Raw genomic sequence first — 24214 nt, forward strand, 5'->3', positions numbered from 1 at the left:
TGCCTTTTAGAGAAGACTGCATACAGTATGCTTCTCCGAGATAAATATTTCACAAAACATTTGCAATATAAATATATCAATAATTCTCTTTAAAGCCGAGTTCTAATGGCTTAATGGACACAATAGTCTACTCTTCTTGATGTGGTTTATCAATGTTTTCTTTCAGGATAGTTTTCTTCCTTGTCTAATCTAAATCCCCGGAATGCTCCACATATCTCCCTATACAAGTAGCACCAACAATCCACTATCCAAGACAAATCAATTTATTTGCTGCTATCTAATAAAATTAATGGCCCTTTATAAACAGCAGCTCTCTCACAATATACATTTACTAAACAGTAAAGTGACATGTATTAGTTTTTAAAACTAGTATTCAAATACAAAAGGTAAGATTTAGACAAATAATATATGAAAAGCTTACCTCCTTCATATTCTCATTAAAGGAATGAGAGCTCCTTTTCTTAGGGAGATCAATAGGACGACCCTCAATACATAACAGGTTCCGTTTTCTAACATTTTGAGCTTCAGATGCCATAATCTCCACAATTCCTAATTTTGGAGACAAAATTAATTTACAATCTTAATATTAGCTATCATATTTATACTCATATTTATAACGGTAGCAGTCTCCCAGGGTCACATGATCACCTTTTGCGACCGTCTGACAAGCAAAGTCAATGGGGAAGCCAGATTCATTTAACAACTGTGTTACTAATTTAATTGTACTGATTCACTTAGCAACCGTGGCAAGAAAGGTTGCAAAATGTGGCAAATTAACAATCTTTTGCTTAGCAACAGAAATGTTGGGCTCAATTGTGGTGGTAAGTCGAGGACTACCTGTAATACATGCTCAACAATCCTCCCCCAAAAGAGAAAGCTGGAACCTGGGAAATACAAGTGCTGATGCAGAAAGAATACTTTTAATTCACTAATACAATATTAAGAATACAATTACATTTGGATTCAGAACACATCTAAACTTTCTTAGCAATGTTTAACATGTTCTTGTAATATTGCTTATAATAGTGAACAAATCTGTCTAAAAAGCGTGAAGTGAAACGTCTGTAAATATTGGATTATGAAAACAAGTTTGTTCTCAGATAGCTGCAATATTGTAAAAATATTCCCAGAGTTCTTCTTAGCTTTACATTCAAGTTCTACCAGATTTTATCTTGAAGGGGGGAAAAAAACCACTTTAATTTCACATTTTGGGTAATATAGAGAAAAGATATAAAAGAATACGGTCTAAACCTGAATGTTAAAATAGAACTGAATATCCTGTGTAATACTAAATGTATAGTTAAACTATGTGTTTTTACTAATTGTGCATAATATTGTAACCAGATCATACTGCAGATTGTACTGTGCACTGTAATTATTCTTTAGATAGAAGATATAAAATTTTAAAAGCTAAAATCTATTTCTTAAATTTTATTGTAAACTCCAGACCTGTTTACCCTAATGTTCATAATGTGTACTTGAAGGTTATTTCTCAACTAACAAAGTAGCCAAAGTTGGCTACTTAACAGACAAGGTTGAAGCTTCTGAGTATTGAGCATCAATAAGGAATTAGGCCCGTGAAGATGAACCTTTTGCTCACCGTGGCAAACATTCAGAAAATGCCTTAATTTGACTCTGCTGGCCTGTCCCCGCCCCCCCACAAAAAATGATTGCATACTTGTTTATTTAAAAAAATGTAGTCCAATCATTAGGCGCTATGTATTATATAAAGAAACATTAAATGGTTACAAACATGAGAAACAAGTAAAACAAACTCGTTTCAAAGTTGTGCTTTTGAGAAAGTTGTTGTCAAGTGTTGGTGTGACATGTCACCTTTGTTTGACACATGTCATATGTTTGCCATCAATGAACTAAGCCAGGGGTCCTCAATCCTCAGTTGACACAAGTCTGTGGCAGGGGTGGGTTTCAAAAATTTTTACTACCGGTTTGGTGGGTGTGGCTGGATGGGGGGCATGTGACTGAATGGGCATGGCCAACTTGACATCACTCACGCACACTCAGTCACATGATACCCCCACCGAAACAGTGGTGAAAAGTTTTGACCGGGGGGAGGGCGCTAAGGGAGCACCTACAAACTACCCAGTAAAAAAAAGGTTTTGTCCTCCCCAGCTCCCAGGAACACTCTAGAGGAAGGCAAAAATGGAAGGCTAGTTTTTGCAAAAAAAAAACAAAACAGAAAATGGGCCATTTTTTTTTGCAAAAATTGGTATTTTTGTCTTCCCCCAGCTCTGCTGAAGCCCGCAGAGTGCTTCTGGAGGCTGGGGGAAGGCAAAAACACCTCCATTTTTGTGAATAACAGCCCATTTTTTGAAAAAACAAGGGCATTTTCCCTTCCCAGTCCTGCTGAAGCCTGCAGAGTCCTTCTGGCGGCTGAGGGAAGGCAAAAATGCCTCCATTTTTGTGAAAAATGTCCCAACTCAGGGACCTCTCTGGAACTGGCATGAGCACACCATTAAAAAAGGGAAAAAATTATATATTTTCAATGAAGATTGTTCTGTGCAGAACACAAAATAAAAGATGGCGTCACCCAGGATAGAACCAGTAGGGTTACTTGTCCGGCTGAGTTACTACCTATTTGGCTGAACTGGTCCGAACTGGTCGGAACCCACCACTGGTCTGCGGCATGCCAGAAACCAGGTCACGCAAACAAGCAGAGCCCCATCCACGGCTGCTGGCAGCACGCAAAACCACGCTCCCTCTGGTCCATGGAAAAACCTCTTTCCCCAGACCCAGTCCCTGGTGCCCAAAATATTGGGGACCTCTGAGCTAGGAAAACTGTAGCATGTAATACTGCTAGGAATATTTCTAGTGATAATAATGAAATAAAATGAAATAATGAAATAAAGCTGCAAGCACTCCTGCCTGCCTCCTCTGCCTCTCCTATTGCAAACTCCCCCATTGCCTTCTGCTGTTTGCTGCTCTTCCATTTGCATATATAAAATTAAACCAGCCCCAGGCTGTGGCACATCATGTTTCTACTGCAGCAATAGCCCTTTTTAATCCCATCACAGCCAAAACAATGAGAAATCCCTCACCTATCATCCTAAAGGCTCCTCTAGGGTGCAGCCTTAAAGAGTTATGCATCTATTGATCATTGCGATAAACATGGTTCTTGTCACGATGTTAAAAAGTTTGCTAGGCATGAACTGACATTCAAGAGTTAAACTAAGAAAGAGTTATTGCACAGGTCATAAAAGTTCTTATCTGAAAGTGATTTATTGCGCATGCGTTACACATTCCAAAATTCCTTTCTTCTTTGTCCGGCTGCCAAGCAGAGCTGTCAGACGGAGCTTTCATTATCAAAATGTAACAATTAGTTTATTTTACTTTTATTTACTTTTATTAAAGTTTGTTTGTTAATTAGAATACTTGTCAAAGACTTTTATTTATTTTCTTAATATCTCAAAAGATATGCGGAAGGGAATCAGCCCGATCCATTGATCTCAGATATCAGGCGTTTTTTTCCCCTGACAACTTGGTATGCAGAGGTTGGTCGACAACTTGGCAGCTGAGATGGCTACAATTTATGGCTGTATTTTCCCTTCATGCTATCTAAAGATAACCGACTAAGCCTAATTAGCAATGTCGGAGAAAAAGAAAAAAAAGAAAAAGAAAGATGGGGCAAGCACAGACGGATCAGCTTCTTCTGACAAAGAATCCATTCCCTCAGACACAGAGGAACAACAAATTCCTTCAGCTGCCGAGCCAGATGTGGGGGAAGGAGCTACAGGACGCGACATCCACGAAACGAGGTCAGTGGTTCCTCCTTCTAAAATATCTCCAGGAGATTATGAATTTTTGGGGGCCAAGCCAAAACTTCCCACTCTGCCAGAGCCACTCCATTCCCTGACCCTCGCAGATTATCAAACAATTGATGAATGGCAACTGCAGAAAGCAGACTTTATGAATCCTCCCCAAATGATGAGCAAGAAATGCAAAGCTATCTTGATCAATTAGAATGTTTCGAAAAATATGCTAGGGACGCGAGAATGTGCTTTGAGGAGATAAAGCAAAGTAGGAGGAGCTCCCCCACTCCCAAAATGTCTGAGGACGCCATCTTGTCTTCAAAACAACAGCCTAAGACACACCCCACAGAGTTCATTGGTCAATTAGAACAAAGAGACATGTACACGTCACCGAGGTCACGTGGTCCCTTTGAGTCAACTGAACTTCCGCATACGTATAGACGACTGCAGCCAAAAAGTGAGGCTGCACTGCCATCTGCTGGCGGAGAAAAATTATTACAGCAAAAGATGATGCAGCTTCGTGACAGTTTTAAAGAATTGGCTATGAGTCCTTTAGAAGCCAAAACTTCGCCTCCAAAGGTTAAGTCTTCAACACCCCCTGGTGGTGTCGAATCCTCCCTAGATGGAAAAAGGCAAAGCCAAAGGCAAATTCGAGGAAGCCAATTTGATGTTGCCACGCAAAGGCCAATGATGCAACCCCAGCATCCCCTGGTTCAACAACCAGCTTTGCAATCAGATCAACACATTGTTCCAATGCACATTCCTCAGCAGGTATTCACAGTCACCCCCTTGACTGGTGAGTCCAAATTAAAGGAGTCAGGAGAGAATTATAAAGCTGGGTCAGTGAAATTGCGCTCTTGCTTCGAAGAGAAGGCACACATTCCATGGTTTTTAATCCTCCTCCTCAACCCTGGACACCTGCAATGAGAGACCTCGAAAACAGAGCAATCACGACTTTGCTCATGTCAATGGAAATTGAGATCCAAGGTATCTTTCCACCTGATGCAACTGCCCAAGAAATTTGGGCTATTTTGGAAGATTGCTACAGGCCCGTTTCAATTGAATCTTCATGTTTGCTCATGTCTGAGTTCCATGGTTCGAAGTTGAAACCTGGTGAACGAATTGGACATTTGACCAAACTGAAAAGAATGAGAAGTGAATTGAGACAAAATGGCCATGTAATCGATGATATCCAAATGATTAGCATCATCATTAACTCATTGAATTATGAATGGAAAGATGCTGTTGCAAAGATTAACTACGTGCCTATTGCTCAACGCAGTTAACCACGTTTGCAGACTTTTAGTGGAAGACGAAGCTATCAGGTTAGCTACACCACATCTGCAACGACCTCCAGCATCAAAGGCTCCAGCCAGACGTCCCTTCCGAGGAAGAGGCTACGCTCCAAGGATGCCAAAATGCTACACCTGCAACCGTGTGGGACATGACACCCGGGATTGTCCCCAACGAGTTCCAGCTCCTGCCACGTACCAGCCCAGAGGAACAGATTCCAGAGGCAGAGGTAGAGGCGGAAGACAAGGCCGTCGTGGTCCAAGGCGTGATTCACAAGCTCCACTTGTGACACTGGCCATAACCAACGTTCCACAACCTGATCCAAAGTTCGACAGACGTCTTTTGTGGACTTCAGATAGTGGAGCAGCTGTGCACGTTACCCAAAGAAGGGAACTTTTCACAGAGATGGGCGAACCAGAGCCTGAGTATCGAGAACTGTATTCCTTCACCAACCACACTTGCAAGGTTATGGGAAAAGGAACTGTTTACATTGAAGAACTCGATACACACATCCCTGATGTTTATTACATACCTTCAGCAACCAGTAATTTGCTTAGTCAAAGTCACTTGTCTAGAGATTTAAAGTTCCAGGTTCACCACCTCGAAAAAGCAAGTTACTTGGTTAAAGATGGAGATATTGTTGCTGAAACCATGCTGATTGGTGGTGTTTATTACTTAAAGCCAAAGCCTAAAGGGCAAGCACAGGCAAGTATGCAAACTCCAAAAAGGCACAACGTAGACCCAGAGAGAGTTGTCCCAGAGAGAGAAAGCGTTACTGTGCCAAAGGCTCCTAAAGCCAACAAACAGACAAAACAAAAATGGGTTGCTCAAAGCAAGCCTGAGGGGCCTCATGAAACTGTTAATGTTGAGAATTCACTAACTGGTAAACCTTTACATTCCAGGTGTATTCACAAGTGGCACAGAAGATTGGGGCATGCCAGTTTCCGTGTTCTTAGAAAGATGCCGGAGTTCGCAAAAGGTTTGGATCTAAAGGGGTGTAAGGTGTTTTTGGATTGTGCGGTTTGCAAAAAGGCTAAATCCAAGGCGGCTGCAATTCCCAAACACGCTACACGCCTGTCAACACGCATTTTTGATTTGGTACACACTGACATAGTGGGTCCTTTCCCACCAACACTTGGTGGCAGAAAGTATTTTTTAACAATTGTAGATAATCATTCTAGATATGGATTTGTATATCCTATGAGAGAGAAATCTGAGACCTTTCAGATCTTTAAAGACTTTGCAGCGTTTGTTTCTACACAATACCAAGTTCGCATCGCCAGAATCCAGAGTGACCGTGGTGCAGAATTCATGTCTCAGCGTTTCCAGGACTGGATGCGTAAGAATGGAATTCTTCATCAGACATCTGCTCCATATACACCGGCTCATAACGGAGTCGTAGAAAGAAGACAAGAGGTTCTACAAACCATGATGCGTTGTCTTCTAGAAGATGCCAATCTCAGTAACGCATACTGGGGTGAAGCAATCAAATATGCAAATTACATTGTCAACCGTACTTGGAGCAGTGTAATCAATCAAACTCCTTTCTACATGCTGTATGGCTACAAGCCCGATCTCAAGAACCTCCATATTTTTGGTTCATATGCTATGGTGAACACTCCCTTAAGTCAAAGAAGAAAGGGAGGTATAGTAGCAAAGAGACTAAGATTTATGGGTATTGATGATAATTCAAAATGGTACAAATTCATTGATACTAAACATGTGATTGTCATTTCACAATCTGCTAATTTTGAGGAAGACATTGACTGGTCCAGGATTCATTCCAATGATCCTGAAGTTTATTTTCCTAGAGATGGTGTTCCAGATGCCACGCAGCCTGATAACAATTTGCAGGCAGATATTCCTTCTACCAGTTCTTCACAAACTGATGTTCCGTCTTCGTAAGCCGCGGATGCTGATGCTAGCGACGAACGTGAGGACGAGGATGATGATGAAGAAGAAGAAGAAGACTGGTCTGTTGCTCCTAGACGCTCCAAGAGGGCCACAAAAGGAATCCCTCCACAACGTTATTCATGGCAACTGACAAAAACACCAGTACCTTTGATTTGCAACGTTACTCTTCCTCCAGAGACATTCACACAAATCAAACAGCTTCCTGATTCAGAACAAGACAAGTGGTATGATGCAATGCAGGATGAAATGGACAGTTCAAAGAAACTTAATGTATTCACACCTGCAAAACCTCCAGCAAACAAGAAAGTCATTGGCACCCGATGGGTCTACAGAATCAAGAAGAAACCAAATGGTGAGTCTTTATACAAAGCCAGACTTGTAGCTCAGGGTTTCGCTCAACGTTATCCTGAGGACTACACAAACACTTACTCACCAACAGTCAGAACTGAAAGTGTAAAAATTGCCTTAACCACTGCAACTATTCTTGGTTTAGAAGTTTTTCAATTTGATGTGGACACAGCTTATCTACATGCAGACCTAGATGAAGAGATCTACGTGAGAAGCCCTCCAGGATTCCGAAAGCAAGAAGGGGATACCTGGTTCCTGAACAAAAGTCTTTATGGTCTGAAACAGTCAGGTTTAATGTGGTATTTATGTCTTACTGACAAACTAAATTCAATGGGCTTTATTAAGTCCGAAACTGATGAATGCGTGTTCACAAAAAGATCTAACAATGCATATGAGATAATTCTTGTTTATGTTGATGATATTGTTTATATTGGTCCAAATAAGAAAATGAGTGAGATTTTTGCTAAAAGTTTGCAGAGATACTTCACACTAAAATCTTTAGGACACATTAGCACTTATTTAGGTGTTCAAATTGAAAAGACACAGAAGGGGTTTAGTCTTTCACAAGAAGACAAAATTGACCACATTCTACATCATTGCAACATGAAAGATGCTAGCACAACAAAGACACCCATGCAAACAGATTTTCACAACTTAACACATGAACCAAGTCCTGAGTTCGAGGATCAAACACTTTATCGTTCAGTCATTGGTTCACTATTATACATTAGTAGTTGGACCAGACCTGACATCGCACTTAGTGTTAATCTTTTATCACGACACGTAGGTAAGGCAACACAATTTCATTGGTCATGCATTAAGAAGTTGTTGAAATACCTGAAACACACTAAACACATGAAGTTATTGCTAGAACCAACACACACTGATCAACCAAAGTTGATTTGTTTTTCTGATTCCGACTGGGCGAGCGACAAGAAGTCACGCAAAAGCACTTCTGGTTACATGATGTTCCTAAATGGTTGTCCTGTTTACTGGCAAGTGAGAAAACAGAGTTTTGTTTCATGTTCATCTACTGAAGCTGAATATGCTTGTGTTTCAGATGCTTGTAATTCTCTAACGTGGTTTGATGCTTTGATCACAGATATCTGGACACGTCCGATTCGACCAATCACCGTGATGGAAGATAATGTATCTGTTGTTTATATTTCTGAGTCACATTTCACAGGTTCTAGGTCCAGACACATTGACATTCGTTATCAAAACACAAAGCAATTAGTTAAGCAAGGTTTTGTTAAATTGCAATATGTTTCTACACATGATCAGATCGCAGACATGCTTAACAAACCACTTGCCGCAAATCAACACGAATATCTGCGAAAGAAGATGTGCCTTAATTGATGATTTGATGACGTCAGCCCAGACTAGCAAAAGAAGGGGTGTCAGGATGTTAAAAAGTTTGCTAGGCATGAACTGACATTCAAGAGTTAAACTAAGAAAGAGTTATTGCACAGGTCATAAAAGTTCTTATCTGAAAGTGATTTATTGCGCATGCGTTACACATTCCAAAATTCCTTTCTTCTTTGTCCGGCTGCCAAGCAGAGCTGGCAGACGGAGCTTTCATTATCAAAATGTAACAATTAGTTTATTTTACTTTTATTTACTTTTATTAAAGTTTGTTTGTTAATTAGAATACTTGTCAAAGACTTTTATTTATTTTCTTAATATCTCAAAAGATATGCGGAAGGGAATCAGCCCGATCCATTGATCTCAGATATCAGGCGTTTTTTTCCCCTGACAGTTCTTCTCCTCAGCACTGTATTACTTTCTTCGGCCAGAAAGCTCCACAACCGTTCACTGGATATTTTTCAGGCAGGAGGTAGACATGTATTGTACGGTAAGTCCTGCACATAGCAAAGGAGAGGCCAAGATGGCTTAAAAGAATCCTTTCTAGTTCTGATGGTGAGCAACACAAATATGGTAGCTTGGTGAACTCTGACTCTGAAACCCCTACATGTCCTACAGCACTAACGTGACATTGACAGCATAACCAGCTGCAAAATACAGCCCCAGATTTTCCCCCTCACTCTGTTTCTCTGAATTGTATTAATTATTATTTCACTGTGGGAGCTTAGTAGTGACTCTTGAAATATTTTTCCTTTTACAGTTGAGGTCTGAAACTTCTGGGATTCTGCACTATTTCAGTGGGAATCCACTCTCACGCTTCATCTGTGTTAGAAAAAAAGGCACTAACTGCACTCCTGATAACGGTTTATCAGCCAGCAAACATCCCACCCAAAAATAGGGGAAAGAGAGATAAGTCTACTCCAGTGGGTCGCTGCGAGACAACATCTCTTGTTACTTAAAGGCATTAGACCAGCAATATAGGTTGTATTCGAGAATCATAGTTAGAAAGAAAGCCAAAAAGTTAAAAACAGGTTTCCAAATAGTCCTGTCTACCTTTTCTCATTCCCGATTTTTTGCAAAGCAATACTGTATTTTAAACCACAAGTCCGAAAAACAGGGTAGACATGTTTTACATAGAAATCAAGCATGTTGTAACACTGGAGGCCATCTGCTTTATTTAAGCTGAGGAGATCAAGTAATCAATTTAGAAGTTAAATCCATGGCTTTCATAGCACTATCGTATTTGAAATACCTGAAGTGATTTGATTTTTTTTTTACTTCAATATTTTTACATGTTCAAATTTGGCTTAAGTACCATAATTAAAGAACACAAGGTAAACAGACATCCCAGTCTTACATCAATAAGGAACAGAGTCATCTATGGTATGTTCCCCAATCCGGCACACACTAGGCTTCAATTTCTATAATCTGCCAGCGAAGATAACTGGATGATACCAGGAAAGGGAAGATTGGCTTACCTGTACTCATTTGCTGCATATGGTCTCTTCCACAGTACATGCAGCTATTCCTAGTCATCAATTAAGATTTGTCTAGTCAATCTACTTAACTGTGTTAAAACTATCAGTTATTACATGAGTAATCTACCAGATTTAGAGCCTATGTTCACATTTGAATATATGAACACATTTGCAGCCTATGTTCACATTAAATTATTTTTCTGGAATGGATTTTTGAATTTATTCAAAACATTTATTTCTGTAATTGCAGTTTTGCAATCTACTAAATTGTTCCAGGATGGCACTCTATAGCAATCTCATTTTCTCATACAACAGAATAACTACCAGAAAAGGTAGGTGAAGTAATTATTTTACAATTACTTAACAGTCATTAGTTGGAATTATCTGCAAATTCACAAGCTTACATTATTAGATGTACCCCATTTTCAAGAGATAACATGATTAGTATTTTGCGTAAAATCATCAACATCATAAAGAACAAGTTGTAGACCTTTTTTCAACTATGATTTTGATAATTGTGGTTTAATACAAATTATGGATTCAAGAAAGAAGGAAAGCGGAGATCACTTGCAGTCCCTGTAGGCGACGGACGTTTCGTCTGCCGCTTGTCTTCTCAGTGGGCTCCTTTTGGAGCACAGGAGACCTTGGAGGGGCCTCCTGCCTTAGGGGCGGCTTGCTGGAGCCCCCCCAGACTCGGCGGCAGCTGGCGGGGTTTTTTTCCAGCTTTGCTCCAGGAGCCGGGGAGCAGAAGGGGGGGCGTGCTTACCTCTTTGCCTAATGGATTCCGGAGGAAACAAGTTACATCAAAAGAAACGTGGCTGAACTGTTGGCTGTGGAGGATCCTTCCTAATCTCTTCAATTATTGGTAATGGACAAGCAGCAGCCTATCGTAAGTTTTTGTTCAATCTATTTTAAGCCGAAGATTGGAGGGGGGAGTTTTTTCCCTTCTAACCCCCACTCAGACAAAGTGGCATTCAAACTTCCTCTCTCCACTCCGGAATGGAGAGAGAACAAAGGCTGACTTGTCACCTGAATTAACTATGTGAGAAAGACTAAAGTTACAGTTGCAATAGTGTTTGCCGAGCTGCTTTAAAAAAAAAGAAAAAACTAAAATCTTTGCTCTTCTCCCTGCGGAAAGGACGGGTTGCAATGGCTCCCCTTCGCTCTCGTTACTGTACCTACAAACGAACTTTGCTTTTTGAAACCACCCTGGGGAAAAAAGAAATGATTTCTGGCATTTTTTAATACCTCCCCTGAAGGCGCTCCAGACCTCTTCTGCCTTGTGGATCTTCCGGATTGGATTTATTGGGTTTTTTCCTTCTTGTTGTACCTCTGTGTCTTGGAACAGTGAAGGAGAATTGACTCTTTACTTTCGGATTTGCCTGCTGCCTTGGACCTGCCCGGCTGTGTGCCCTGGCGACGCCATTTTCTTTGCATAAGATTTACCACCTCTGAACTTAGACAATGGGACCGAAGAAACCCCAACGGGCAAGTCATTTTCCGCCCCGGTTTCGGCGGCTTCCAGTCCAAGTACCCAGCAGCCGAAGATTACTTCTTTGCTCCAAACAGAAGCTGCTGGAGAGAGTTCAAAAGAACTATCTGTCAACCAAATGTTCCAGGAAATTATGAGAGGCCAAAATGAACTGAGGAAGGAAGTGGCAGACCTCAAAAACGAACTCAGAGGGGTACAACATAGTACAGCAGAGAATAAACAGAGAATTGTAGTACTTGAGGAATGCACAGCTGGGATGGAAGAAAGAGTCAAGGAGGTCCGAAAGGGGAACTTAGAAATGGAAAATTTTATGGCCAAAATAGAACTGGAAATAATGTCTTTTTTTCTCAGGTTCCAGAACCTACCAGAGACAGAAAATGAAGATCTTAAAGATATTATGAGCACAATTTTAGCAGAATACCTTAAGAAAAATAAGGAGCAGATTTGGGGGGATATGGACCTGGTCTATAGAATCAATTCAGCATATGCCAGAATTCATAATGTTCCAAGAGAGGTACACGTTAAATTTCTCAGGAAGGCCACAAGAAACGAGGTACTGGGGGCCCAAAGGGATGGACCTTTAAGATACCAAGACAAAGAGATTACCATTCTAAAGCAAATTCCAAAAAAGATCAGAGAAAAAAGGAGGAAATACACCTCCTCATCAAAGAAATTATATAATGGAGGAATTTGGTTCAAATGGTTAATGCCAGAAGGAATGTTGATTTTCTGGGAGGGAAGTCGAGTTAGAATTAAGACAGTGGACGAGGCAGAGGCCTTTATTAAAAAACATTTCTCCCTCCCAGAAGACGAAGATAGCAGAGGTAGGGAAAAAAGCAGCAAAGTACAAGATATGGAGGGGGGGCACGGCCCCACCTGGGAGCAGAGAGGAGGAGGCAATATCGAAAAGGCTCAGGTCACAAAACATCTGAAATATTACTGTAATTGTTGATATACTAGAAAGGGACAAAGAAAGAGTTGATTGAACATGTTGTTGACACAAAGTAAGAACTCTGTTTATGCTATCCTTTACATGTTATTTTTAAAATTGTACAAGTGTGAGATTGGGGGGGATTTCTACTGCCAGCATGGAAGCTACTAAAAATTTTTATGTACCCTACTGCCCTTTTCCCATAAATGTTTTTTAAAACCAATAAAACTTTTTACAAAAAAAAAAAAAAAGAAGGAAGGAAGGAAAGCAATAACGATGGAAAATCCCTTGCAGATCTTTTTATCCCAGGCCTAAACTATGTTTCTATTTGACAGTCTTCACTTGAATCACATTAGAATTAAAAAAAGTAATAGTGATATCTTCAATTCAGAAGTTCCCTTGATTTATTACTTTACTTTAGTAAAAATTTTTGGCTTGCCATAAAATGACCATTGGCTTACCTGAAGGGTCCTTTTCTGTGCACCGCGGGAGAGTCCAAGCAATGGGTTAATTCACTCTGGTTGCCCTGGATACTGAGGAACTTTTTTTCTCCCTTTAACCACACCTCCTCGTGTGATTACTGCCAGAATAAATTTCCGAAAGGTCAATCTGTCGAGAGGATGGAGCGAAGGCGTCCAAGGAGTGTTCAGTTGAAAAAAGAGGAAAGAATCCCCGGGCCGAAGACCAGGGTGGGTTGGACTCTCCCGCGGTGCACAGAAAAGGACCCTTCAGGTAAGCCAATGGTCATTTTCCTGTGCACCGCTTGGAGAGTCCAAGCAATGGGACATACCCAAGTTATTGTCCGATTGGGTGGGCAGAGTCAGAGTCCCGGGATTCGGTCGAAGACACGACCCCTTGAAGTACCCTCCTGCCAAAGGACGCCTCAGCCGAGGCGTAAACGTCCAGTTTGTAATGACGGATGAAGGGCGACGGGGAGGACCACGTAGCCACCTTACAAATGTCTAGTATTGATGCCTGGGTGGCCCAGGCCGCAGTGGTAGCCGCGCTGCGAGTGGAGTGCGCAGTGATGCCTCGGGGCACCGATCTGGACTGACTTTCGTAGGCCAGAGCGATGCAGGCGCGCAGCCACCTGCCAACAGTGGAAGAGGAGATTTTCTTGCCCAGGGAACCTGGATGAAATGACACGAATAAAGACTCCGACTTCCGGAATTCGGAGGTGCGGGCGATGTACGTTTTCAGCGCCCTTCTCACGTCCAACATGTGCCACTGTCGTTCCCTGGGATGTGACGGTCTCGGACAGAAATCAGGAATCACAATTTCTTGCGTTCTATGAAACCAAGTATTAACCTTTGGAATAAAGGTAGGGTCCAGTCTCAACACCACCCTATCTGGGTGGACGGTACATAGGTCCTGGCGAACTGACAGGGCTGCCAGTTCTGAAATACGACGAGCTGACGTCACGGTGATGAGGAATGCCGTCTTTAGTGTAAGATGACGCAGCGACGTAGTACTGAGAGGCTCGAAGGGTGGAGCGGTGAGCGCCTGCAGAACCACGGACAGCTGCCAGGTGGGGTAACGGTGGACCGTGGGAGGTCGTAAGTTACAAGCTCCCTTGAGGAAGGAACGGACCCTGGGCACCTTGCTAAGGGGCAAGACCGGGTCACCGGCCCAAACGGTGGAGAGGGCCGCCACCTGTCGTCGAAGGGTATTTGGAGCGAGGCCCTTGGCAAGACCCCCTTGTAGGAAGTCCAGGACGCGGGAGACCGGAGCCGTCACCGGATCCAAGCGTAAGGTGTCGCACCATTTGGCGAAGGAGGCCCACGAGGCATCGTAGATTCGAGTGGTTGATGGTCGCCTAGCTGCCTGAATGGTGTGTATTACCTCCCCTGAGAAGCCCTCGCGCCTCAGCTGGTCCCCCTCAAGTGCCAGACGGCCAATTGTAGCCATTGGGGCTCTGGATGAGTTACGGCCCCCTGGCTGAGGGAGACTTGGTCTGGAGGAATCTTCCACGGAGGTGACAGGGAGAGGCTGACCAGGTCGGCGAACCACGAACGATGGGGCCAGTGCGGGGCCACGAGGAGCACCTCCGCCTCCTCCGCGATGATCCTGTGGATGACTTGTGGAATCAGGGGCAGCGGAGGAAAGGCATAAAGTAGGCCCCGGGGCCAAGGAGAGCGAAGGGCATCCGTCCCTTCCGCCCCCGGGGACTGGAAGCGGGAGAAATAGCGGCGAAGTTGAGCATTTTCCCTGGATGCGAATAGGTCGACCACGGGGGTGTCGAACCTGCAGGACAGCTGGCGAAACAGAGCCGGATCCAGTTTCCACTCTGCCGGGTCTATGGTGGTCCTGCTCAGCCAGTCCGCCTGGGTGTTGTCGACTCCCGAAATGTGGTCGGAGCGAAGAGATGCCAGATGCCTCTCCGCCCAGCGCCCCAGGGATTCCGCTTCCTTCATCAACGTCTTGGATCTGGTGCCCCCCTGGCGGTTTATGTGGGCCTTGGTGGCCACATTGTCCGTCATCAATAGGACATGTTGATGGAGAATGTCCTGGCGAAAATGCCGGAGTGCCAGGCGGACCGCACGCAGTTCCAGAAGATTGATGCTGCAGGAGCTCTCTGCGAGTGACCATTTGCCTTGCACCACTAGATGACCCATGTGTGCCCCCCAGCCGGCGAGGCTTGCGTCTGTGGTGACCACTAACCGGTTGGGCTCCTTGAACAGGTGGCCCTTGAGGAGTGCAGGGGACGTCCACCATCGGAGCGATCTCTTCACTGCTGGGGGAACGCTCACCAGTCGATTCGAGTTGCTCCTTGCGGCCCTCTGGTGAGGAAGGAGGAGCCATTGGAGAGCTCTTGAGTGAAGGCGAGCCCATGGGACGATCGAGATGGAAGAGATCATTTTTCCCAACAGCTGTGACAGGAGGACGATCGGTACCTGTCTCGCGAGCATCACCTTGCGGGTCATGGCCACTAAGCTGTCTAGCCTGTCCTGGGATAGGAAGACCCTGCACAGGGAAGTGTCTATGACCGCCCCCAGGTGGATAAGTCTGGTGGTGGGAACCAGATGGCTTTTCTTCAGATTTAGGGAAAAAACGTGGCTCCTCAGGGTTCTCATTGTGATGCGGAGGTACCGCAAGGCCTGCTGCCTGGACGACGACTGGATCAGGATGTCGTCCAGGTAGCACTGGAGCCTTATGGGTCTGCGCCTCAGTTGGGCTGCTACAACCGCCAGGACCTTGGTGAAGGTCCTGGGGGCCGACGACAGGCCGAAGGGAAGGGCCCGGTATTGAAAATGCCTGCCGGCATAAAAAAAGCGCAGGAACCTCCTGTGCTGGGGACGGATGGGGATGTGTAGGTAAGCCTCCTTGAGGTCGATAGAGGTAAGGAGGTCTCCCTGACGGATCCCCGACAGGATGGACTGGAGGGACTGCATCTTGAACCTCCGGTAGGCAATGTGCCTGTTGAGGTTCTTCAGGTCCAAGATGGCCCTCCAGCCCCCCGAGTTCTTTGGTACCAGGAAGAGGATGGAGTAGAACCCCTTCCTTTCCTGGTCGGGGGGAACCTGCTCTATCGCGTCTATCTCCAGGAGATGGCGAATCTCCTGGTTCATAAGCTCCCTCTTCAGAGGACAGGAAGGAGTGGGACACCGGATGAAGTTCCGGGGAGGGGGGGATAGGAATTCTAGGGATAGGCCCTCCCTCACGATATGGAGGACCCAGGCGTCCTCCGTGGTCTGGACCCAATGGTGGGCGAATAGCTGGAGGCGCCCCCCTATGGGTGACGGGCCCGGGCAGTCACTTAGATTTGCGGAAGGGCCTGTTAGAGGCACCTCCGTGGTTGGATTTACGGAAACCGAATTGTTGTCTACCTCTGTCCTTAAAGGAGGACCTGTCCTGGAACCTGTCCCCTGACTGACCGGCCGGTCGGTAGGGCGGGAAGAAGGAAGTAGAGGTAGAGGGTTCAGGGGCACGAAAGGGCTGCCTCCTGGGGTATGGAGCGGACTTGCGGTCCTGCTTTTTCGTGGTGGAAGGCAAAATCTTCCTTTTATCTTTGGATTCAATGAGGAGAGGCTCAAGTGCCTCCCCAAATAATTTGGCGCCCTTAAAGGGGGCTGAGGCCAGCTTCCACTTATGCTTCTGGTCCGCCTGCCAGTGGCGGAGCCAGATCAGGCGGCGTGAGGTGACGTTGGCCGCCAAGGCTCTAGAAGCAAATTTAGAGGCGTTAAGGGATGCGTCCGCCGCATATTGGGAGGCCACAATAATTTTTGAAATATCCTGGCGGAGGCGCAAGTCTCCTGCCGGGAGTTTGGTCAACAGTTCCCTTAGCCATATAACGGAGGCCCTGTTAAAAAAGGAGGCGGAAGAGGAGGCTTTGATGGCCCAGGCAGCCGCCAGGTGGGCCTTATGGCACACCCTCTCCGCCTTCTTATCCTCCGCCTTGAGCCCATCCAGCAGTTCTGCTGGGAGGGAAGAGTTGGAGGTCAGGGCAGTGATAGGTGGTTCCACGGCTGGGAGAACCAAAAGGTCTTTCAAGGTGGGGTCCATAGAGTAAAGTTTCCTGTCTGCCCCGCTGGGGGAAGACAAGGTGGCTGGTTGGGCCCACTGGCGTTGGATTACGTCCAGGAATAAACCCGGAACCGGGACCAGCTCCTGTTGGGGGGCCGGGACGTCGAACATGGCCGCATTGGGATTTTCGGGAACAGCATCGGCCGAAGGTTGGACCGGCTTAGGTTTAATCCCTACCCTGGTAGCTAGTTTGGCCTTACGGAGAATGGACTTAAAGAGAGTGGGTTTGAAAAGTCCGGAAAAGGCAGGGGCGTCCGGGGGGAGGCCCTCGTCTTCAGATAGCTCCAGGCCGTCCTGGTCAGCGTCCTCGATGGCGGAGGTTTCGCTGACCACGGATGACTCAAGGGACGGATGGCGGGCACGCTTGGCTGGAGGAGGGGCCGCCGGGCCCCGGGAAGTGGTCCCTGGCCCCGAAGGGGGAGGGGAGCGCTTTTGGAGGCCCTCAGCAATGCCTCTGGCGATAGCACGATCGACCAAAGCCTGCACGCGCGGTGACAGCTCGGGCTCCTGATCAGAATCTGATCCCGGGTCCCTGGGGTCTTGGAGATGGTAGGGAGAACCCCCAGCCGGGGGAGCCCTGGTGTGACCCTCTGGGACTGGGTCCTGCTCATATGACCAGGACGGGGCAGGAGAAGTTGGCTCCGCCAGTGATCTGTCCGGGGACAGATCCTGAGACTCTACCTCCTCATTCAGCAAGATATCACTTCTGGATGGAGGAACGGGGGCCACCTCTGGGGGGGACCCTGTCCCAGCCTGGCGCCGGGCCTTCTCAAATTGTTTATCAAGGGCCCGCTGGCGTCTCTCAGCGTCCTTGGTTTCGGCTGCAGTCGGGGCCTTGACAGGGTGCCTATGGGTGTCCCCTGAGATGCCCTTGCCCACACTCCCACCCCTACTGGAAGGGGGATCCTTGCTAGGGGCCTGAAAGGGGCCGGATCTAGCCTCAACGGAACCTGATGGAGGGAGCTCCATGCCAATGACCGCACAAGGATGATGCAGAAAACACAGGCAAACGGGTGGGCTGCAGCGGAATTCGACTGGCTACACTGAAAGGCCTAAAGAAAAAAGACAATTATGATTAATAATACAGGTATAGGAAAAATTAATAAATCCATTTCAGCCTAACACCAGTAGCCAAATGGGAGGAGGACACCCAGGAGGCTGAGCTATGAGGTGGGCCTGCAGCCCAGGCTGCAGTAACCCTTGCAGGAGAGGCAGGGAAGTCAGTAGGCCAGGAGACTAGAGCTTAAAAAAAGGCGAAGGCCTGGCCAGATCTTAAGGATAAAGAAAAATCCTTCCCTGTGCCGGTGCAAAGGACACGTGGTGGCCAAATTACCAGCGCCGCTGATGTCCAGTGGGTGGTGGCCGAGGGTCCGTTGGGCGGGCCCGGCGAGGCCCTGTAGCCACCAAGCGGCCTCCTGCAGGAGCGTGGCTGAGCGGCAGAGGCCTAAAATTAAAGGCGTGAACTTTTCGCGCCTAAAAATGGCCGCCGCAACAGCGAGGAGCTGGGCGGAGAGGAGAGCGGCAGCCAGGATCAATCCGGGCCGCTCGTAGCTCCGCGGGGGCTGAGGGGTGTAAAAAAACGCAGGGAAGTCAAAAAAACGAAAAAACTAGGCCGGAAAATAACAACCGGGGAGGGAACCGACCAAAAAACAAAGAAAAAAACCCCTTCGCCGCTGTTGCCGCGCTCTGGGAGCAAGCGGCAAGTTTCCAAGCCTGCAAAAGTGCGAGGCTGTGGAGAAACAACCTCCCCCACACACGCTTACCTCCTGGCCTCCTAGATAGCTTATGTTGATTGTAGAAGAATAAAAGGCAGGGAGAAAAGTTCGTTTTGAAGAGGAAAAGGTTTTCCAAATTTTTAGGAGAGTCCAAGCCAAGGATTAATAGCCTGAACTCAAAAATACATCCGATCTGGGCATGAGGAAAATTATTCTGGCAGTAATCACACGAGGAGGTGTGGTTAAAGGGAGAAAAAAAGTTCCTCAGTATCCAGGGCAACCAGAGTGAATTAACCCATTGCTTGGACTCTCCAAGCGGTGCACAGGAAAACAAGCAATGTGGAGTTTCTGGTGCTTTCTGAGCATGGTTCCTGCTTACAGACATTTCATTACTCAACTAGGTAACATTCATTAGTTCAAGTGAGTGTCAAGTTTGCTTCCTATTTATATACACTAGTTCGCCTTACAGTGTTGATGGGGATGTGGTTTCTCCTTGGTCATTTCTTGATTGGGATATTTTCTGCTAGATTGTTTGCCTGGTATTAATCTCTGGTTATTTGGGTGTTGGCTACTAGACAGGATATGTTCTGATTATTTTAGTTCCTTCTTAGCTTTATACTGGTATTGGAGGCACAGTGGTTAGAATGCTATTGCAAGCTAACTCTGCCCACAGCCAGGAGTTCAATCCTGACCGGCTCAAGCTTGTCAGTCTTCCAACCTTCTGAGGGCAGTAAAATGAGGGCCCAGATTGTTGGAGAAATATGCTGACATTTGTACACCCCTCAGAGTGTACTATAAAGCACCATGGAGTGATACATAAGTCTAAGTGCTATTGCTGTTGCTAAGTGCTATATTATCTTTTTTGAATGGTATCTAAATAATGGTTTATTCCTGTGCTATTGGTTCGTTTGTCTGAATCCTAATTTTCAGAAATTCCCTAGTTTTTTTATTTAGCTTGGTGTACTAGGGCAAAAGTAGCATTTTATTCTTTAAAATTAAATAGTCAGTCACCTTTCACTCAACAATGGTCTGGAGTTAGGACAGACTCTGAGCTTGTAAAGCACTTCCAGCCGTTACATGTTTCAGGTTGGGGAAGGCCCTGGAAGGTCCAGTGCAAATCATGCAAATATCTCTCCACTTAGAGGCTGACTATACTGCTTAATGACCAGAATCAGTAGTGCCGGGATTTCTGTAATTCAGAAAAATAGTCAAGTGGGCAGTAATGTGACATTCTGCTTAACAACCACTTCACTCAACAACCTAGAGTCCCAACTGTGGCTATAAATTGAGTTGTACTTGTGTCCCACCACATCTTTATGGTCTACAAAATCTGTCACTTTGTGAGGTTTTTTTCACTCCTTCACTTTCCTATTAAGTCAGGTGACCTCTTCCGTACCAAAAGTGTTTCTTTTGGAAATGCTAGGAGATAGAGACATGCACTCTCCTCAAAACATTAGCCAGTCTTTGCTACAGTTATTCCTCTTCCGTTGTTTGATGCTTCCAGGATCCTTTCATAACTGATGCCTTCTTTCCCCTTCATTCCCCCATAAATTCTCTAACACATTTTTCTATAGGCTTTCAATAAGGTAGAGGAAAGCAAATCAGAAGTTAATTTGGAAAAGTATATTTCCATTTTCCCATGCTACAAAAATTAGTTATTTGTAATTTGGTATAGAGGTTAAGACATCAGGCTAGAAACCAGGAGACCATGAGTTCTAATCTTGTCTTACATACAAAGGCAGCTGATTGACTCTGGGCCAGTCACTCTCTGTCACCACTAGAAAGAAGGCAATGGCAAAACACTTCCAACAATCTTATCAAGAAAACTGCTGGGAGATCACTTCCGGTTTCCGAAGGCAACGGACGTTGATCCGCTGCTCGCTTCTCCGGTGGGCTCCTTTTAGGAGCACAGGCGGTCTTGGAGGGACCACCTGCTGTAGGGCGGCTTGATGGAACCCCCGGATCGGTGGCAGCCATATTGGGGGGGGGGTTTCCAGCTTCGCCTCAGGAGCCAGGGAGCGTGGGGGGTTGCATAGCAGCACCTTCGCTGAATGGATTCCAGAAGGAAGTAACTAATTAGAAGTAGCGGCTGAAGTACTGGAGGTGAGAAGTTCGCCCCAATCTCCCTAACCCCTTTTAATTGATGAGCAGCAGCCTTCTGTAAGTTATGGATTCAATCTATTTGAAGTTGGAAGATTGGAGGGGGGGGTTCACCCCTCTCAGGCAAAGCGGCATTTGGACTATCTCTCAATCTTGGAATGGAGAGAGAGAGAAAAAAGTTGAATTAGTCACTTGTACTAACTATGTAAAAATATTTATATTACAATTGCAAGAGGCAATTGCTGAGTTGTTTTAAAAACTTTATGGAAAATTTTTATGTTCTGCTCCCTGGTTCCCTGTGAAAGGGGGAGCTAAGATGGCCTGCTTCCGTCTTTTTCTTCGCATTTATAAATGAAGTCTGCCTTTTGAAACTACATTTGAAGAAAGTCTGGCTTTATATTACTATTCCCTCCTGAAGGACTCCTGGAGCTTCTCCTGTTATGTGGTCTTTCTGGATTTGGATTATTTGATTTTTTTTTTCTTGTACTTCTTGGCTTGGAACTGTGACTGAGGATTAACTTTCACTTTTGGATTTGCCTGTCTTCTCGGACTCGCTCAGCTGCACGCTTCACAGACGCCATTTCTTTTGCAAAAAATTTACAGTCATCTCTGAACTTAGACAAATGGGGCCCAGAAAACCACCTTCAGGCAAGGCAGCTTCGGCACCTACATCTTCTACATCCAACCCTACGACTCAACAGACAAAAATTTCATCATTCTCACAACAAGAAGGGACTGGAGAGAGTTCAAAAGACTTATCTGTTATACAAATGTTCCAGGCTCTTATGCAGGGGCAAAATGAGTTGAAAAAAGTGGTGGCAGATTTTAGAGAACAGCTCAAAGCTGTACAGCAGCAAACAACAGAAAATAAACAAAGAATTGGTGTTCTGGAGGAGGGTGTGGCCGGGCTGGGGGAGGAGGTTAAGGCAGTCCAGAAGGAGAATATACAATTGGAAAATTTTATGGTAAAGGTAGAACTTGAAATAATGTCCTTCTTTCTCAGATTCTAGAACCTACCGGAGACAGAAGATGGAGATCTTAAGGATATCATGAGTACAATCTTAGCAGAATATATTAAGAGAGATAAAGAACAGTTGTGGTGGGATAAGGATCTGGTTTACAGGATTAACTCAGCATATGCCAGAACACATAATGTTCCAAGGGAAGTACATGTTAAATTTCTTAGGAAGACCACGAGGGATGAGGTGCTAGGGGCCCAAAGGGGGGGGGGGGACCACTAAAATATAAAGACAAAGAAATTACCATTCTTAACCAAATTCCGAAAAAAATAAGAGATAAGAGGAGGAAGTATTCCTCCTTATCAAAGAAATTATATAATAAAGGAGTTTGGTTTAGATGGTTATTGCCAGAAGGAATGTTGATCTTCTGGGAGGGAAACAGAATTAGAATTAATACAGTTGTGGAGGTAGAGGTCTTCATTAAAAAACATAGTGCCCTCCTAGAGGACGAAAATATAAGAGGTAGTGAAAAACGTGACAATATACAAGACATGAAGGAGGGAGGGGCCGCTGCTCCGCCTGGGGACAGGGGGGAGGGAACAATATTGGAAAGACTCAGGTCACAAAAATAAATGTAATCGAAATATCATTGTAATTGTTGATACATTAGAAAGTGGCAAAAGAGATGATTGAACACATGGTTGATACAATGTATAATAAGATGCTGTTTATGCTTATCTTTTACCTTTTGTTTTTTCTTTTCTGTATAAGTTGTGAGAATTGGAGAAATTTCTACCTCTAGCATGATGGAGTTGCCAAAAAAATTTGTATATCCACTTACCCTTTCCCATAAATTTTTAAAACTCAATAAATTTCTTTAAAGAAAAGAAAACTGCTGGGAATAGTCTAGGCCAGGGCTAGTCAAACTCATGGCCTGTGGGCCAGATGCGTCATGCGCTGGCCACTCCCACAACCGGTTTAGCAAAGGGGGGAAAAGTCACAATACGTCACATGATGCTGCTGTGACGCCGTGAGTTTGACATCCCTGGTCTAGGCCAGTGGTGGGCAACCTTTTTTTTCAACTGAGCCAAATCTCGCCAAAACCACGATTGAAATTTATTTTGAGAGCCGCATTTTTAAAACCGAAAATACATAGGATGGTACACTGATTTTAGTTTCAATAAGTTTTTATTGAGAATATTCTGCATGCAAGTATCCACATAGGTCAGGAGGATACAAATAACACAACTAATAAAACAAAAACTTTAGAACGATATTATTTATCGATAACGTTAAATTCCGTAAAATTTGCCTTACAATGTAGAGAAAATTACATCCTGACAATGACTGACAAAGTCACAACCACTAATGTGAACATTGGCCTTGCATTTCCTTGGATAGTTTGAGTAAGTCAGGTTTGTATGTTGTTGTTTTTAATTTCATCTCTCTCTCCCACTTTTTTTTTCTTTTTCTTTCTCTCTCTCTCTCTGGCTCTTTGTCTCTCTCTCCCTCCCTCCCTCTCTGTCTCCCTCTGTCATTTTCTCTGGGTGTCTATCTGTATCTCTGTCTCTCTCTCCTCTCTCCCCCATCTGTCACTCTGTGTGTGTGTGTGTGTGTGTGTGTGTCTGTCTCTCACTCACTCTGTGTGTGTGTGTGTGTCTGTCTCTCTCCCCTCCCTTCCTCTCTCTCTGTCACTCTGTGTATGTGGATGTGTGTCTCTCACTCATTCACTTAATCACTCTGTGTGTGTCTCTCTCTCTGTCTGTCTATCTTTCTCTCCCTCCCTCCCCCTCTCTGTCTCTCTCTCTCTCTCTCTCTCTGTGTCTGTCAGTCTCTCTCTGATTCCCTCCCTCTCTCTGTTCCTCTCTCTGTCTGTCTGTCTCATTCACACACACAAACATACACACTGTGGTCACCTTGTTGAGTGTTCCAATCACATTTGAAACACTCAACAACTGGCCTGCATTTATGGTATTTTGCAGCATAGATCCTGCAAAATACCATAAATGCAGGCCAGTTGTTGAGTGTTTCAAATGTGATTGGAACACTCAACAAGGTGACCACAGTGTGTGTGTGTGAGAGAGAGTGAGACAGACAGACAGAGAGAGGAACAGAGAGAGGGAGTGAGAGAGGGAATCAGAGAGAGACTGACAGAGCTGTACGGGCGCGCCTGTTTTCCACGGCGTAGAGCAGTGGCGAGATTCTGCGCGGCGAGCGATGATTCCGGGGGCCATCAGTGGGGGGGCAGGGTCTCCCCTCGCGTTCCTCATCTTCCCGGATGGCCCCTGGAATCATCGCTCGCAACGCAGAATCTCGCCGCTGCTCCAC

The 24214-nt window shown here is 45.1% G+C and overlaps 1 protein-coding gene across 2 annotated transcripts in view; it reads right to left on the bottom strand.

Annotated features, from left to right (window-relative positions):
• The window catches only part of KATNBL1 (katanin regulatory subunit B1 like 1), a 43235-nt gene that overhangs the window by 13065 nt on the left and 5956 nt on the right, over positions 1-24214 (bottom strand). For both annotated transcript variants that reach the window (XM_081938102.1, XM_081938101.1), the window contains exon 2: positions 422-549. In XM_081938102.1, coding sequence (XP_081794228.1) covers positions 422-535 — 114 coding nt within the window. In that variant the 5' untranslated portion in view covers positions 536-549. The remainder of the gene's footprint in view (positions 1-421; positions 550-24214) is intronic.

Source organism: Natrix helvetica (genome assembly GCF_964273705.1).
Source record: "Natrix helvetica genome assembly, chromosome: 1".
NCBI lineage: Eukaryota > Metazoa > Chordata > Lepidosauria > Squamata > Natricidae > Natrix > Natrix helvetica.